Below are 17756 nucleotides of genomic sequence, written 5' to 3' on the forward strand. Positions count from 1 at the left end.
AACGGGCCGGGGCAAACCGACACGGCACCCGAACCGCCGCACTGCGCATGCTCGGCTCGGCTCAGCCGAGCGGGTCAACGGGTCTGACAGCGCCGCAGAACAAACCAATCCCTGCCGGGTGCCAGGTGATTGGCAGGGCCAACAGCCAATCTTAGTGCGTATAGGCACGTGCCGTCCGCCCCCAGGTTTGCGTGAGCACCTGCCAATCATGTAGCGAGGAAGCTGATTGGCAGGCAACTGCACCTATCAAACGGAGCTGCGTCACGCCTGGATACAGTTAAACCAACAGTCCATGCAGGAACCTTGGCCCCGCCCGCTGCGCTCGCGCCTGTCTCCACCTATGAGCGCTTTCCTTTCCTGACGGGCGTGCACCTCGTCCTATCAGCGGGCGCCGCGCGGCCGCGCCCCTGGAGGCGGGCACGGGGCGGTGCCCGGCGGCGGGCGCGGCCCGGGCGGGGTCGGAGCGATGGCGGAGAGCGACTGGGACACGGTCACGGTGCTGCGCAAGAAGGGCCCGAGCGCGGCCCAGGCCAAGTCCAAGCAGGTCGGCCGGGGGCGCGGTAGGGGGCCGGGCGCGGGGCCGGGCAGGCGGCGGGGCTGGGCTCGGCCGCCGTGCTCACCGCGCACCTTCGCTCTTTCCGCAGGCGATCTTGGCGGCCCAGCGGCGCGGGGAGGACGTGGAAACTTCCAAGAAGTGTGGGTATCCCCGGGGGCCGGTCCGCTCGGGGGCGGCTGCCTGCGATGGGGAGAGGCGGCGGCGGCACCGCCCGGCCGAGCCCGCGATCCCGAGCGGGGCCGGAACGCGCGGCCCCGGGAGCCGCCGGGTGACGCTCCTGGAGCTGCCCCTTAGCTCTGGTTGCCAGGGCGGAGATCTGCCTGGTTCCCGCAGAGATCTTGGAAAAGCTTTTGTGATCACAAAACTTAAGCTTCCTGTTTTGGCAGCTTATTTCTTTTGCGAATTTGAATGGCTGCCGATCTTCCTATGACGCTGCTCGTTAAAAATGCCTTGTTTCTTCTCCGATGTAAATTGCCGGGTTCTCTCACTGTAGGGAGGTTATTCTGATTGTTGGAGATAGAGAGATGATCCTTGAAGAAGGTTAATCAGCTTTTTTGGACCACTGAATGCCAGAGACTAATGTGAGAGAAAGGATTCAAACTAGAGCTTAAATAATATATTTAACATGAGAGAGAACAATGGTTTTGAAGCTGTCTTTTAGCAAAGATAAGTACAATTAGATTCTACTAATCAAAGATGTCAGAAAATTGCTTAAAAGCTACTAACTTGGGGTGCCTCATACTGAGCAAGCACAATTCAAGTTCATGTATTGACCTCTCTGTGCTGCAGCACAAATATGTGTCTGCAGTAAAGTTAGAGCATTAAATCCCCAATGAAAAACAAGACTTGCCCTGTCTATAGGAAAGTTTAGGTGTGAGGTAGGGAAAGGGAAGGGCTCTGCATGGCTAGGTGTGCACAGCACTATGAACAGAGCTAAGGTAATGTTCCCTGATGGGCAGGAGAATTGGGTGAGATCAATGGTGATGTTGGTATGTTGAAATCCTGACATCACCCTGGGATCCTGGGCAGCTGAGGGCTTGGAAAGAGTCCTTTGATTCTTTTTGGCACAGCTCTGAGCCTTATTTTGTTTGTCCTTGATTGTTTTTCATTCTTGCTTCGAACGACAGGGGCAGCAGGCCAGAACAAACAACACTTCATTACAAAGAACACGGCCAAGCTTGATCGTGAAACAGAGGAGCTGCACCATGACAGAGTGTCCCTGGAGGTGGGCAAAGTGATCCAGCAGGGCCGACAGAGCAAGGGCCTCACACAGAAGGACTTGGCCACGGTGAGTGGAGACCTCCAGGTGAGGGTGGGCACCTTTCCTGTTCCCTCATGGGCAGCTGCAGTGGGAGGGTGTCATGGGCTGGGAGTTTGAGGAATGCAGTGTCGCTGGTGTCTGATGTCCTGGCAGCTTCAGTTGTCTGGGAAAGTTTTGAGGTTTGTGCAGCCCTTGAGCCCCAGGCTGGAGGCAGAGCCTGTCTGTGGCTGCTGAGCTGGTGGGAGGCTGCTCCCTGCTTCCTCCCAGCTGCTCACACCAGCCCTAGAGGTTTGTACCATCTGGGCTGAGCAGTGTTAGCAACTCCCTGATGTCTGAAGGAGCAGCAATCCCTGGTAGTCCTATTCCTCCTGAGAAGGAGGGAGGTCAGAGTCCCTTCAGGATGGGTGTCACCAGCACTGGGACACTTCAGGGAGGTGCCAGTGGGGGTGGAGTCAGCCTGGGAGCAGCACTTTGTCATCTGTCCTGGCATAATGAGAGGCTGTTCCTTATCTGTTTGAGTCTGGGGAGCTGCTGCTGAGCATTGCTGTGTTTGAGACTCATCCTCTCTTTTCAGAAAATCAATGAAAAACCACAAGTTATCGCTGACTACGAATCAGGACGAGCAATCCCCAATAACCAGGTCATGGGAAAGATCGAAAGAGCCATTGGTGAGTTAAGAGAGACTTCAGAAATAATGCCAGTGCTTGGAGGGGTGGTTTGGGGGAAAGTACCTTTTTCCTGTGAGGAACGTTGCTGGCTGGAGTTTATTGTGGGTGTGGTGCCATTAAGACATGTTCTGATAAAACCTGGATCTGCTGACTGAACCAGAACTGGGAGCTCTTGATCTTTGCACCTTCATGCCTGTGGCTGTGCCCTGGGGACCATCCCTGTGTGCTTGCCCCCAAAACCTATGAGATGCTGAGACCCATGGAAGCCTGATTGCACTTGTGGAAGGGTTTTGTGTTGGTTTTACTCTCCTGGGCTGGTTCAGATCCCATCTGATTGGTTTTGTTTGACATTGGTCTGGTGCTCCTAGAAACTAAAGTAGGACTCTCCTGAACTCTGGTTCCCCTGCTCTCTTTCTGGATGTTCTCTTCCTTAAGGCTGAATTTGATGGAAATAAAAGTTATTGGGTGAATGATTGAGGGCTGATGGTGGTGGTCTCCTTTGTCTTATTCCAGGCCTCAAACTGCGTGGAAAGGACATTGGAAAACCTCTGGAAACTGGCCCCAAAGGAAAATGACAACAAAGCCTCGAAATCCGTTTGCTTAGACTGATCTGGTTCTCCTCAACCACTCTGCATATTGCCAAGCTGAACAAGAGGGTTTCAGACTTGCTTTGGGGGGAAAACTGCTGAATCTGTACCTGCTGTAAAAAGGCAACCTTAAAGAAGCAATTTCCTGATGTTTGTTTTTCCTTGCTCCTTTTCAGAGATTGAGGATCTAAACCCCAAGAAAAAACCCAAACCCTGCCTCTGATTTGCCAGAAAACATGTACATTGTGGTGTTAGCAGCAGCTGATGTTAAGGCAATTAGGGTGGTCTGAAATGTGAGGATTTAATTGAAACAATTTTGGGGATGGGTGAGATATATTATATATAAATAATTTGGGAGACTTGGGGCTTGATCAGAAATGATGACTCAGTCACTGTATCTCAATGAGTTTGGTTTGTTCTTTCCAGCCTGTTTTAAAGAGATCTATAATAAAGTTTGATACCCTTCAGTTGCCCAGGGGAGCTGCTGCATGTGACCAGCTGTTAGTAAATGTTGTGGCTGGGTGTGACCGGAGCTGCGTCACCTCTTCCTTCTGGGATTGTAATTAAAGGGACACCTGGGGTGCCTGGGATGAGGGCCAGCACTGTCACAGCCTTCCTGGCTGTGTCACCTCTCCCTGCATGGGGATGGTGCAGCTTGGCCAGCAGCCTGGGCCTTCAGTCAGTGCTGTGGGGCTCTGCACATCCAGGCAGCTGCAGAGACATCAGCTGAAGCCTGAGCCCTCCTTGCCCTTCCCCAGCTCTCAGCTCTCTTGGGCCCTCATTTCTGCAATCAGGATGGGGCTGTGGGGATGGTGCTTGGCATGACTGAGGCAGCACCTAAGGGGGGCATAGCTGGGTGAGAGGGAGACTGGCTCTGGTCACAATGTGGGAAAGCAGCACGTCCCTCCAGCTGTACTTGGGGCTGGGGGTAGCAGGATGCTCCTTGTTGTGCAGGGGCTGAACTGGGCTGTGTGTGGAGCTGAGTTGGGAGCTGACAGTGTTAAGGTGTGAAAGCTGGGGCTGACGGAGGGGTCCTGGGCTCGGCTGCACTGGGGGCAGGGTGGGGGTCCAGGCCCTGAGTCCAGCCTGCACCTCAGCCTGCACTGGGTTTGCCAGTGATGTTTATCAAGTGCATTCACAAGGTGTGCAGGCAGCAGGTGGGCACCTGTACACCAGAGTGGGAGCTGCCTGCTGCCCTCAGGGGTGCTGTGTGATGTCCCTCTCTGCTCCCTGCCCTCGCACCCACCACTCACCCTCCCCAAAACCAGCAGAAGCACTGGTTCCCCCTGGGCTCTCTGTGCCCTGGGAGCTCTTGTGCTTTGTCCTGGGTATGGGGAGTGGCTCACACCCCTCTGCAGCACCCACTGTTCTTCCCAGCTCTGGGGGCCAGGACCCCACACTTCACCCTCCCTTCCATGGCCAGAACCCTGTTTGGATGAGGACAGCCGCTCTGAGAACTCCCCCTCGTGCCCCCTGTCAAAGCACAGGCACACTGCTGTGTCTTGGAAGCAAAACTTCATGTTACAAACAACACAAACGCTTTTCCCGAGCACTTGGAGGTAGAGATGGCCGCGGTGTGTCCCTGGGCGGGGCAGGCTCCCCGGGGCGCCGGCTCCTGGTGCCGGGGCAGGGAGCAGGCAGCTGATGGAGTGTGGGTTCTGTCGAGGGCTGGTCTGCCCGGGGGGAGCAGGCAATTCCTGCTGCTGGCTGCTAATTTCAAGACTCATCGCCCTCCCGTGGAGATATAATGACCTTGTCCTGCAAAGAAAGGTGAGTGGGAATTGGTGACAAAAGTGGGCTGTCTGCTGTGAAACACCAGGATTTCTTCCAGGCTGCAGCGAGGACAACCTGCGTGCCAGCCCCGTGACCCTGCAGAGGCACCAAACCCCCAGTGTGCCCAGGGGGCTCCACGTCTCTTGCTGGAGACCTTGATGGGGCTGGTGGCTCTGCTGCCGATCCAAGGGCCCTGCAGCTTAAGCCACCTTGCACTAAATTGAGCGCTGGCTGAGTGAGGATGAGCCAGGTTTGCCAGGCCTCGTTCCCTCAAGACTCGGGGCTGGGAGCACACTCAGCTCTTTCCGGAGCAGCTGCCTGGTGGCAGCAGCACTTTTGGGTCAGTCCTGCAGCTCAGGGTCACTTGTTTGTCAACAAGCAGGTAAGAGGCAGAGCCCTTTGCACCTCCCTGTCGCGTTGGCGGAATGCAGGGTCAGGGAGAGCCTGCTGGCATTTGCTGAGCTTTTAGGAAATCGCTGTTTTAGCACAGCTGGGGTAATTAAGCAAGTCCTTCACCCTGTCCTTACATCTCGGAAGGTGATGTTGTCGAAGCCCTGGGAACTGTTGTTCTCTGTCGGTGTCCTGCTCGCCAGCCTTCGCTGTTTCAGCCAGTACCAGCCCCCAGCAGCCCCCAGCACCACTATGACGAGGGCCAGGAGCACACTAAGCGTCACCTCTGCCACAAAACTGCCGGAGGGCTTCTCTGCAGGGCAAGGAAATGCTGTCATTTCGACCCACTGCCCAGAGAACTGCCTCCAGCCTCAGCCCAGCACCCTGAGCAGCTCTGGGTTGACCTTTCACAGCCAGAACTGCACACACACACAGACACACACACCCACACACACACACACACCCCTCTTCCCCACACCTTCCACTGGACTCTCCGGGCTGGAATGGCAGCCCACCCTGGCGCTGTACATGATGTCATCCAGTGCCACTGTCCCCTCCATCGGCCACCTCCGTGTGGTGATCTCAAAGCTGATCTGCGGGGGAAGGTGGGCTCTGGGGGGCTGCTGCACGCCCGGAGACACCCTGCACCCCAGGGTGGCCCCGCTTACCTGGAACTCACCGGGGCTCTGCACCGGCACCGCGGCGCCCCGCCAGCCCCGGCCGCGGTGCCCCGGCACGCTCCACACCGTGCGCTGTCCCCCCGCGCCGCGCAGCGTCACCCGCAGCTCCCCGCTGGCTGCAAGGACGGGGCACAGGAGCCCTGGCATCACCAGCTGCCCCCAGCCCTCCCAGCCATGCCATCCTCTACTGGGATGGCAGCACCCAGAGGGAATGGGCCATCGCCACTGCCCAGCTGGAACTGAAGCAGTGGCCGTGGGGCACAGGTGGGGAGGACTGAGGCCCCCACTCCCATGGAGCCAGGGAGTCCCAGGGACCCATGGGCCCTCCTCCCTGCCCCTGCAGTGCTCACAGAGGTGCTCCGGGATGTCCATGTGGTACCAGAAGCGCAGGCAGGAGTCGGTGGCTGCAGGCAGGGGTGGGCTCTCCAGCAGGGCACTGGTGCCCCTGGCACCCAGCACGCTGGTGTCAAAGTGCATGTAGTGACCTGGGCAGGCAGGGACAGAGTGCAGGGTGTCCCCCAGTCCTGCATCCACTTGTCCCACCCCACTTGTCCCAGTCTTCCCCCAAATGTTGGGTGATGCCTGGAGGGGAACACAAATCAGCCCTGCGCCTCACTGCCCTTGGGCTGACCTGCCCCTCCCGGGTGAAGAGGGGACGGGGATGCTGTGGGGCCAGGCCTCGCAACATGGACTGGACTGACCCAATCTACCCCCAGCTCTCCTTCCTCACTCTGGCCATGCCAGGGTTCCCAGGCAGGGGTGGGTGTTTCCTACCGTTCCTTGTACCCAGGGTGTGATCCTGCTCAGGGCCAGGGTACTTGGCCAGGGTGACTCCACTCTTCCAGCCCCAGGCTAAGCTGTGCAAGCGGGGGTCCGAGGGGCTGCTCCAGCCACAAGTGTCCTGCTCGAAGTCACAGGATGCTGGGAGGAAAGCAGGGCTGTGAGACACCCAGTAGTACCTGGCAGGAGATGGGGCACCTGGGTGGTACACACCACCCCCAGCTTTGGGCCGGGCCAGGCTCAGGGCAGGAACAGGTCTGTCCCTATCCCCATGGCTTACACACTTCCATAGGATGTCCCATCCCCCCCACCCTGATCCATAGTGCCCCTGTGGGGTGGGGTCTCACCTGGCTTGGGGCAGGCTCCCTCCGACACGTGCAGGTCGTCCAGTGCAATGTATCCGTGGTCACCCCCAGCTCCCACTGCCTCAAACACCACCTGGGCAGGGTGACATGCTGAGGCTGGCAGCCTCCATGCACCCCTCATCACCTCCAGCTGCCCCCAGCACCCTGCCCTGTCTCACCTGCCAGTCGCCATCGGGCTGGACGGTGACATGGCTGCGGTGCCAGCTGCTCCCTTCCATGGTGCTCACGCTCAGAACCTTCCTCCTCACCCTGCTCTGCTCCACGAACACCCTGAGGGAGCCTGCCCACGGCACCCAACATGGAGCAGGGGTCCAGGGCTGTGCTGTGTGGGGCCCCCACCCATCTGGAGGTGTCCCCAGGGGTCTCAGGGCAGGCGGTGCTCACCTGGGGTCCCAGCACTCAGCTGGTACCAGAAGGCCAGGCACTGGGCAGACACTGAGGGCTGGTAGAGCTGGGAGGTGAGGGCAGCCGTGTGCCCTGCAGGCAGGGAGACCCTGCCCGTGTTCACCACCATGTAATGGCCTGGAGGAGAGAAGCCCCTGTGCTGTGACCCCTGCCCAGCCCTGCTGGGGAGCACTAGGGGACAATTGAGGCTGGGTCTTCCCCCCAGGTCAAGGAGTCTCCCCAGCTTGAGAACCTCCCCAGGAATAGGGAGCCCTGGGGCTGGGAGACTGCATTTTGGGAGTTCCAGGTTTGGGAAGCCCTGTGCAGTATCGCGTTCTCATCCTGGGGAAGGCAGGGAGGGCAGGGCAGGCATGAACAGGGAGAGCAGGCAAGGCTGGCGTGGGGTACAGGCAGGACACTCAGGGGCGGACAGGGGGACACAGCAGGGAAGCACCGAGGCTGCCACGGCCCCGTACCTGCGGCGGTGCCGGTGGTGTGGTCGGCCACAGGGCCGGCGGTGGTGCCGGTGCCGTTGCTCTGTCGCTGCCAGGTGCCCTCTCCGCTGGCTGCCAGCCCACAGCCCTCCACCTCGAAGGAGCAGGAGAGCTCGGCCCCACAGGGTCCCGCTGTCTGCGCGATGTCGTCCAGCCCCACATCCCCCAGGAAACCGTCATGCAGCACCTCGAAAGCCACCTGTCCGCAGGCAGCGGTGTCAGACACGCTGTGCCCTGCTGGTGCCAGGGACGCGCGGGGCCGCTCCTCACCCGGTACCGCCGCTGGCCCGTGGAGGGCAGTGTCGCCCGTGCCCGGTGCCAGATGCTGCCCTGGGTTCCGCGGCGGGTCCACAGCATGTCCTCCTCTCCTCCCTCTGGCCACAGCTTGAGGCTCAGGGTACCTGGGCAGAGGGGGGCATGGGGGCAGCCATCCCACAGCCCTTGGGGACCCCGCTGTCCTCAGAGCGGAGGCAGGCTGGGGCAGCCCTGGCGGGATGCCATGGGGCACGTACCGATTTGCGGGCCCGCCAGGCGGTACCAGAAGGACAGACAGCGAGGGGCAGCGGCCGGCTCCTGGTGGGAGCTGAGGAGCAGCGCCCGCTGCCCGTGGCTCCATGGCACAGAGGCGTCCACGGACAAGAAGTAGCCTGAATGTTGGGGACAGCCAGGGTGGAGGGGTCATGGTGTGAGTGTTCTGCATCACCCACAGCCCAGATCGGGGCGCTCCCAGCCTGCCATAGGTGAGCTTGCTCTGCAGGCATGGGGCTGCTGGGAGTGTACAAGGCATGCCTTGGCCCTGGGAACAGAAGGTTATGGGATGTCCTGGGTTCCCCCAAAGAGCAACCAGCCCCTTACCCGAGCCAGTGGTGTGGTCAGAGCCCTGTCCCTGCCCTGTGCTGTGGACCCATTTGAAGTCACTGGACAGATCCTGGTACCAGCCACACATGCCCCTCTCAAAGTTGCAGGACAGCTCTGGCCAGAGAGAGGTGACAGTATAGAAGTGGAAAGGAGTAAGGCATCACAAAAGCAAATGGGTCTCCCCAACGTCCCTTTCCCCCTGCTCACCTGCCCCAGGTTTACCCCATGCAGGGGTCCCAGGGCAGGGCAGGATATGTGCTTGGCCCTGGCCCTCGGCCTTGTGCACCATGGTCTTGCTCTTGGACAGAGTGACAGCCATCAGGCAGCCCCCACGGAAAGGGTGCAGGGTTACCCTCCCTGCCCACGCACTCCTGGCCATACCCGCAGCTGTGGGTGTCACCACGTCGTGGTAGCACTGCTCGAATGTCACATTGTCAACACCGACACTGGCTGAGCCCTGGAGATCCACCAGTGCCAGCAGCTCGACCTGGGGGCAGCAGCCATGAGCCTGGGGTGCCTGGCAGCACTGGCATTGTCCCACTGAGAGCCCCCAGGCTGGTCCCTGTGCATCCAGCACACCTGAAAGGGCCGGCTTCTCTCTCCCAGAGGGACACGGACGTGACCCCCAGTTGTGCTGCCACGACCTTGTGTCTGCCAGACCAGCTGGGTGCTGCCAGTGGTGTGATCTGCGACATTGATGGCAAGGAAGCCTGAAACAAGAGGTGGTGCAGAGGCTGTGGGCACCCAAAACCCCTGGCCACCCAGTGGGAGCCCTCCATGGCACCAGCCCACGGTCATGGGGTGCAGGGACACAGACAGGGACACAGACACCCCAGCTCCAGGATGATGTGATGGGGCAAAGCAGGGTTGGGAGAGGCAGTAAAGGCAGGTAGGCATGGGGGGTCTGGGAGTAGGAAGCAGGCAGGGCACTCTGGGGTGGGCAGGTTACCTTGGGGGTCACTGTGGATGTGGTAGCTCATCTCCATGGTGCAGGCAGGGCCAGAGGGGCCCAGCAGAGGCGATCGTGCCTTTGCAGGACCCACCATCTGTCCTTCTCCTGTCTGGAGGGCCAGGAAAGTCCCTGAGCACAGAAACACTCTGTAAGGTGAGGACTGGGGTCCCACATCACTGGTAGCACCCCCAGCCCAGCATCCTGCCTGGGCATCATCCCCCATTGTGCAGTGGCACCCCCCGGGAGCTCTTGTTCTGGAGGTTCCTGTGGTGCTGAGCAGTGAAGAGCATTGTCTGGGTGGTGAGAACAGTCTCACCTGTGAGGAAGATGTCAGATTCAGTGGCCTTCTGCAGAGCCCAGCGCAGCCGCCCCACACTGACGTCGTGCCAGCCCCCAGCCCCTGACTCGAAGGTTGTTGTCCCTGCAAAGTCAAAGAATCCCAGAATCCCAGAATGGTTTGGGTTGGATGGACCTTAAAGCTCATCTCATTCCACCCCTCTGCCATGGGCAGGGACACCTTCCACTATCCCAGGGCGCTCCAAGCCCTGTTCAACCAGCCTTGGACACTGCCAGGGATGGGGCAGCCACAGCTGCTCTGGGCAACCCAAAACTCCAGGCTCAGTCTTGCCAGGCTGTTGTGGTTCCAGGGGCTGTGCAGGCACACACATGTCCCAGCCAGGCCAGCCCAGGGTGCCTGGTCCCCTCCCCTGCTGGGGCAGTGCTGCAGGTGCCTGCCTAGGCTCTCACCACAGCGCTCCTCGTCGGAGCCGTCAGCGCAGGTGTGGGCGAAGTCGCAGGCCAGCTCTGCAGCAATGCAGTCCCCACTGCCACAGGCCACCTCGTCTGCTGCGCAGGGGCCGGCACGTGCCTGGCTCGGCAGTGTGACCAGAGGCTTCTCTGATGGTGAAACAGCCCAGATGGAGAGCAGTGGTGAAAGGGCCCAGCAACAGCATCAGTGTCAGCCCTCCAAACACTGTTCCATGTCCCCAGGCGTCTTCCTGGCTCTCCATTTCCCATCCCATCCCGTCCCAGCTCAGCCTAGTTGTCACCAGCTGAAGGGGACCCAGGACCTAGTAAGAGCTGCTTGTGTGACACATTTTGACACAGAAAATGGAGTGTTACAGCCCCAGGAAAAAGATACCAGCACCCCAGGGCAAGTATTTGCTGTCCTGCACCCAGGATGGTCCCTGTGATGAGCAGAGGGACAGGCAGATCATGCCTGTCCTTTAGGCGTGGTGCCATGGGTACAAGACACCTGGGACAGCTGCCAGCATTGGACCAGAGTGAGGGACACTGCCCACCAGCTCACCCTTCTCCTTCACACAGCCCTGAGACAGGATCAGGTCATCGACAGCCACGGTCCCCCCATTGCCAGCCACCCCCTCGATCAGCACCTGCAGGAAAGCACCACGTCAGAAACATCAGCGAGGGGTTCTGCACGATATGGGGGGGATTGGGGTGACACCAGGGAGCTGTGTGATGGGGGGAGCCAGAACCTGTCATGGACTGACTCACATTTTGCTCAAGAAGGGACTCAGTGGGAGCAGGGGCAATGCTGTGGCTGACAGGGGTGCACAGTGTGGGCTGGCATGGCCACAGTGGGCTTGGGAGGTGGTGCTGCCCCTGTCCACAGCTGTGGTCCCGGACCCCAGAGCAGCCCCGCTCCCCCCAGCCCAGCAGCAGCCCACCTTGAAGGGATCCGTCACATTGAAGTCCACTCTCTCCCGGACCCAGCAGCTGCCCAGGTCTCCTGTCCTTTCCCTCATCAGGTGCTTGGTAGAGTTGGTCACATAGGAGATGCTGAGGCTGCTGGTGGCTGAGCCATGGAGGTGGCAGTACAGTACGAGCTGGGCATTGGGAGGAGGGTGAGCCCTTAGGGCAGGGGCACACAGCCCTCTGCATCCCACAGAGGGGCTGTGAGAAGCTCAGGTGGGCAATGGGCACCAGAGATGTCACCAAACCACCCCAAAAAACTGATGTCCATCCCCAGCAAGGGCCAACCACAGCCCAGCCCTGCATGAGGGTCCCCAGAGTTGGGAACCCCATCTCCTGTCACCACCATGCCCACATGAGCTGTGACACGAGGTGCCAGCTGTGACTCACAGAACAGGAGTTGGTGGCTTGGAAGGTGGGGCTGCTGAGCTGAGCTGTGCCACCAGCTTGTGCAGTGGGGTCACTGCTCACATGGAGGAAAAAACCTGCAGGAGATGCTGGGGCTGAGTGGAGCCAGGCAGATGCGTGGGGGCAGGACTCCGCTGTCCTGGCACAGCCTTGAGCAGAGCCCTGGCGTGTGGCACGTCCACCTGCAGTGGGGCTCCCCTGGGGCACCGGTGCCCCGTCACGTACCTGCCCTGCTGTTGTTGCTGTGGTCCCGAGTGGGAATGCTGTAGGAGGTGCCCAGGTTCAGGCTCGTGTTCCTGCCCCACACTGCTGGCCCGGCCGCCGTCTCCCAGCCACAGAGATCATAGTCAAAGGAGCAGCGGGTGAAGTTCTCTGTGAGAAGAAGGGACAGCGGTGACCCAGAAACTGAGCTCCCAGCCCTCTCTTGGACAGATGGATCCCTGCAATGGGTTGGGCTGATGCCACCCCTCTGCAAACCCTCAGGGTCATTTTGCCCTCCTGGCGTAGGGCAGAACCGGGTGGGCCCCTGCCAGCCCAGAGCACAGCTTTGCCCCACCGAGGCGGACCCTCAGCCTATCCACAGGACTCCTCCCTGGGGCCAGGGGTGCTCACTGCACTGTGCCGCGCCCTCGTCCGAGTTGTCCCCGCAGTCGTCGGTGCCGTCGCAGAAACGACGCTGTGCCAGACAGGAGCCGCGGTGGCAGCGGCTCTCCTGGGCCCCGCAGGCCTGCTGCCCGACCTCTGCCGTGGGGGAACGCACGTCAGCAAGTGGCTGGTCCCACGGGGACATGGTGAGCACTGCCACATCATTCCTAGGGGTGGCTCAAGGGACAGGGTTTTGCTGCCCACCTCGTGCTCTGGCCAGCGCGTGGTGCCCCAAGCCAATGGGAGCACCGAGCAATGGGAGAGCTCCCCTGGGTTTTGCACCCCAGCCAGTTCCCCCAAGACCCCAGCTCACATCCCAGCAGATGTGGGACTCACCTGGTAAGCCACAGTTCCTGAACACGATGTCATCAAGCGCCACCTCTGCCCCGCAGGTGGGTGGTTGTGTCAGGGAGAAGATGAGCTGTCATGGGAGGATGAGGATGGCATGAGCTCCCCAGGCCAGGTCTCAGAACATTGCCCAGCTCCTCTGGTCCCAGCTTATGGGGACAGTGCCCAGGTACCAAGGTGCCAACACCATCTCACCTGGAACTGCTCCACGATCCGTCCGGGGTAGGCAACCAGCGGGTGCCAGCCCTCCCTGCTGTGCTCAGGGCTCTGCCACAGCTCCACCACCCCATCCCTGTGTGCCACAGCCAGGCGCAGCACCGGCCGCTCTGTCTGGTTCAGCCCTGAGAAGCCCAAAAGTGCCCTTGGTACAGGGCACCCAGGGGTACCCAAAGGAACGAATGGAGCCCCACCCGCTCTGGGAGTTGGAACTGGGGCCCCCAGGTCCCACCAGCTCCATGTGTGGAGCGTGGAAGAGGCAAACAGGATGGCAAGGACCCATCTGATGTCGGTGGTTCTGTCCCTGCCACAGGGGCAGATGGCCCCATCCCCCCCACTGCCTAGTAGCCAATGCTGCCTGTGCCCACCTTGGGTGCTCTCACATCTCCCTGAGAGGTGATACCAGGCTCTGATCTCACATGCGGCAGCTGCTTCCCGCATGTCCGGTGACCTGAGCCAGGCTGTGGCCGTGGTCTTTGCTGGGGGGGACATGGTGACCAAGAACCAACCTGGGGAGGGCAGAAAGCAGAACGGGGTCTGCACCCCATGGGGTGGCACCAGAGCTATGCCAGCACTACTCCTGCCCCTCCAAGGGTCTGCTCTCTCCCCTGCACCCTAGAAAGATAGGTGTTCTGGCACCCCAGCTCCAGTGGAGTGGTACTGTGGGTGCCCAGAGCCTGCTCACCAAGCAGCTCCCACTTACCCAGGTCAGTGCCCACGGTGTGGTCTGAATGAGGCCCCACGCCCCACTTGGCAAGGCTGGCCCGGCCTCGCACCCATCCATATGTCGAGGTGCCCACGTCCTGCCAGCCACAGTCACTGTCCTCAAAGTCACAGGTGAAGGGGGTGCCCAGCACTGCTGAGCCCCGTAGGTACCCTGAGGGTGGGCAGATGAGGGGTCAAGGCAGGTTTGGGGCCACCCTGGGGACCTGTGGCCATCCCAGGGAAATGCACCTATCCTGGGGGACTGAACCTACCCAGGGGACCTGTGACCAGCTCAGGGGACCTGCACACAACCTGGGATCCTGCACCCACCTGGCAGTCTCACCTGTGCCCAGGCCACCTGTGTTCACCCTGGACACCTGCACAAGGGACCTGTCCCTACCCTGTGGATCTGCAGCCAGCCCACAGTTCTGTACCAATCCTGGGGGAGCCTGCATTCATCCTGGGCACCAGCACCACCCCAGGGACCTGTACCCACAACATCCCCCCTACACAGCCTGCTCTCACCCCAGGAGCAGGGCCTGAGGGTGGGGTCTGGGGGCCTGGGGAATCTGAGCACCCACCACACTGGTTCTCATCTGAGCAGTCGCTGCAGTCACAGACGAAGTTACAGAGCTGCTCAGCCGCACTGCTGCAGCTGTTGACGACCACGGATCCACTGGGGAGGACAGTTCTGGCTATGAGAGAGACAATGGGACTGAAAACCCGCAGGGAAGGAGGCATCGTGCCCGCAGCAGGTGATGGAGGGCACGTGTGACTTGCAGCACCTCGGTTTGGGACCCTGCTGGGGCAAGTACTGAGCTCTCAGTGGCATTTTCCCCTGGACAATCCCTGCCCCAGCACTGTCCTGGCACTCCACATCTCTCACACTGCCACCTCCCACCGTCAGCCTCGGGGTGCCAGAGCCTGCCAGGGCACTGACTCTGCTATAGCACACCCGTGCTGCCAGTCCCAGCCCCTTTTTGGAAGAAACAGGAATATCTGGATGGTTTTTGTCCCATGCTGAACAAAGCCACTGGTGACCCCCGCCTGGTGCTGGGGGCTCCGGCACCCGCTCCCGGTGGGAACCCCGGGCTGCATTCACCAGCAGAGCCCGGTGGGCTGGCCCAGCGCCGTGCAGGACCAGAGCGGAGCAGCCAGCACCAAGGCCCCTTCCCTCCAGCCCCACACCCCCAGCCGTGTCGGCAGAGCTCACCCAGCAGCACCAGCAGGGCCAGCATCGCCCGCCCGCCTGCAGCCATCCCGGGCACCACGACGGGAACACGGAGCTGGAAGCGGCCACGCTGTGAGCCCCGGGCTGGAATGTGCTCCCCTGGAGCTGCCTGCGTTGGACTTCAGCCCCGCTGTTATCGGCTCCCCAGCCAGGCAGCGGGTTTATGGCACGGCTGGGACAGCGCAGCGCGGTCCGGTCACAGCACCGGCGACACCTCAGCAGTGAGCTGCAGCCGTGCCTGTGGAGACCTTCGGCTTCTCCCCTGGCACCTCTCCTCTTCAGCCCATTTTCCACTCAGAACAGGACGGTGGGTGACACTCTGACTGGGACAGGGCACAGCCCAGGGAAATGCGTTGGCTTGGTGAGGGATGAGAGCACTTCCTGCTGAGCCAGGGATGCTGCCAGCCCTGTGGGGGATGCTGGCACCTCTGCCAGGGATGTGGGGGCTCTGCCAGTCCCTGTGCATAAGGACAGTGGGAGAGACTTTGGGTGCAGGGCTGGCTGTGGGCTGCACTCTGGCCAGAGAGAACAGCTGAGCTGGGAGTCAGCTGTATCTCCATCTTACCCTGCCCTCTGGCAATGGAAAGTTGTTTCCTCTTGTCACTCCAAGCTCTTGTCCAAAGTCCCTCTCCAGCTCTTCTGGAGCCCCTCTAGGCACTGGAAGGGGCTCTGAGGTCCCCCTGGAGCCTGGGGATTCCAAGATGCCATCAGGAGGAGCCAGCCTTCACCCCGCCTGCTCTGCTCCGGCTGGCAGAAGCACCTCAGCACCCAGCTCATGAATGCCATGGGGCAAAGGGGCACAGCTCCAGGGCCACAACCAGGTCAGTCCTGGGGTAAAACATTCCTGGCAGAGCCCCAGCAAGGGCTGATGAGCCTGAAAGAAGCACAGCTTGGTAGCCAGGTCTCCACAGATCACCACCAGTGTTGTTGCCTGGTGATGGCAACTAGTGACCCGACTGGTTTCCCTACCTGGGCAGAGGAAGGAGCTGCTACCCCCCAGGACCCCTCTCCCCTCTGCTGCCGCAGCCTTCGCGCCCTAGAGGGGCCCCTTTGAGCAGATCCTTCCACTGAGCCAACGGCCTTGGAAAGCAGATTGCAGCGGGATTGCATCAGGGGCAGTAAAACACAGACTCAGCTCCTTCTCCCAGTGCCAGCCAGGGCCAGTGAGGACCAGCAGCCCCACATTCCCCAGTCCAGGCATGCTGGGGAAGAGCAGCCCTGCCCAGAAACCTGGCAGCACCAAGCTGGCCACTGGCAGAGTAGTCACTGCTCTCCTGGGTGCCATGGGCAGAGCCTCTCACAGAGATGGGACCCCTCCCCTTTGCACTGGGGATGCTGGTGCTCCCACTGTGAGATGGGGGCACACTGGAGCAGATCAAGTGATGATGACCACAGGATAGTACAGAATGGATGGCACAACAGGAGGTCACCCCATCCCACCCTCTGCTCCACAAGAGTTCCCTGGAGGTGTCCAGATGGTTTTTTGATCTCCACAGAAGGATATTCCCTGATGATGATGAGGGGACTGCACCTGCCACAAGGAGAGGCTGAGCTGAATGTGCCCAGTTTGGAGAAGGGGCAGGGGAATGTCACCCAGGTAAACCCTGGCAGGAGGGTGCAGAGAGCCAACCCTTCAAGCCAGGAATGCCCCAGTAAGAACTGAGACAATAAAAGCAAGAACAGCAAATACCACTTGAAAGAAAAACCTTTTCTTCCTGTGAGGACTGTCAAAACCAGAGCACACTTCCAAGCTGCTGGAAGTTCAATTCGGGGAGATTCTCAAACACCACCTGGTCACAGCTTCCAGCAGCCTAATTCTAGAACAGAATCATGGAACTCCCTGTGTTGGAAGGAACCCACAAGGACTCCTGAGCCTGCACAGCACATCTCAGCAATCCCACCACGATGGACCCACTAAAGCTGGCTCTGCTAGGCCAGTGGATGGACAGGACATCCCAGAGGTGCCTCCAAGTTCCAAACCAGTGACTTGCAGGTTTGCAGCTGACTCTGTGTAACTTCTGGGTAACATTCCCCCCAGCACAGGGGAGAGCCACTTTGCAGGATGGAGGACGAAGCACAGCAGAGCCATTTTCTTGCCTGTGAAACTCATCCCCACATTGTGAGCTTCCTTTGGAGTGTGGGCACAGGCTGAACTTTGGACACAGGGTACAGGCTGAGCTTCTGCAGGTTGAGATGACCCAGCATGGCTCTGGACAGAGGAAGGAGCCCACATCCCTGAAGGCACGAGGCAGAGGCAGCAGCAGGGAGCACACAGGGTCAGAGTCTGACAATGAAATGGGGCTGGGACTGGGACTGGGCTGGGAGGGTCCTCCAGCCCAGCCTCACGTGGGACAGCGACTGAACCAACCCAGCCTGAACCAACCCAGCCTGCACATCTGCCTGGAGCTCTCCAGCCACTGAAGCCTCCAGCAGCTTTCCCCAGTCTCCCTCTACTGCTCCTTGCTTGGAAGCACAAGCAGGGAGAATCCCTGGGAAATTCTGAGCTGGTCCTGGGTGGCTGGAGGGATGAAGTCAGGGAGGATGCTCTTCCTCAAGGTGTGACAACCTGCCAGAGTGGGAATGGGCATGTTCTTCCCAGTCATGTTCCCAGGCAACTCAGTTCCCTCCTCACAGGAGATGGGGCTGGTCTCTCCCTCAGGTCCATCTTGCCTTCCCCTCTCCCAGACCTGGGCATTGCTTTCCTCTCTCCTGCCTCAACCCTTTCCAAGGCAAATCCCAACA

General features: G+C 60.3%; 2 protein-coding genes across 2 annotated transcripts; one reads left to right on the top strand and one right to left on the bottom strand.

Moving 5' to 3' along the window:
• The first annotated feature begins 341 nt into the window (after positions 1-341).
• On the top strand, positions 342-3539 carry EDF1 (endothelial differentiation related factor 1). The gene is made up of 5 exons (XM_059486511.1): positions 342-544; positions 645-696; positions 1684-1844; positions 2392-2485; positions 2999-3539. Exons 1-5 carry the CDS (start codon positions 467-469, stop codon positions 3058-3060), a joined length of 447 nt encoding a protein of 148 aa, XP_059342494.1. The 5' UTR covers positions 342-466; the 3' UTR covers positions 3061-3539.
• Positions 3540-4572: 1033 nt separating this feature from the next.
• MAMDC4 (MAM domain containing 4) lies at positions 4573-15042 on the bottom strand. Its single transcript, XM_059486662.1, has 29 exons — positions 14997-15042; positions 14365-14568; positions 13782-13955; positions 13447-13587; positions 13058-13203; positions 12851-12935; positions 12482-12610; positions 12095-12241; positions 11852-11946; positions 11437-11595; positions 11058-11142; positions 10496-10645; positions 10065-10169; positions 9746-9877; positions 9376-9506; positions 9178-9283; positions 8794-8910; positions 8451-8585; positions 8209-8339; positions 7921-8137; positions 7445-7582; positions 7219-7340; positions 7043-7133; positions 6690-6836; positions 6266-6400; positions 5904-6031; positions 5714-5828; positions 5373-5548; positions 4573-4830 (listed from the first exon to the last, which is right to left on the bottom strand). The coding sequence occupies exons 1-29, from the start codon at positions 15040-15042 to the stop codon at positions 4789-4791; spliced, it is 3729 nt and encodes a 1242-aa protein (XP_059342645.1). The 3' UTR covers positions 4573-4788.
• Positions 15043-17756: the final 2714 nt, after the last annotated feature.

Source organism: Ammospiza nelsoni, chromosome 20 (genome assembly GCF_027579445.1).
Source record: "Ammospiza nelsoni isolate bAmmNel1 chromosome 20, bAmmNel1.pri, whole genome shotgun sequence".
NCBI lineage: Eukaryota > Metazoa > Chordata > Aves > Passeriformes > Passerellidae > Ammospiza > Ammospiza nelsoni.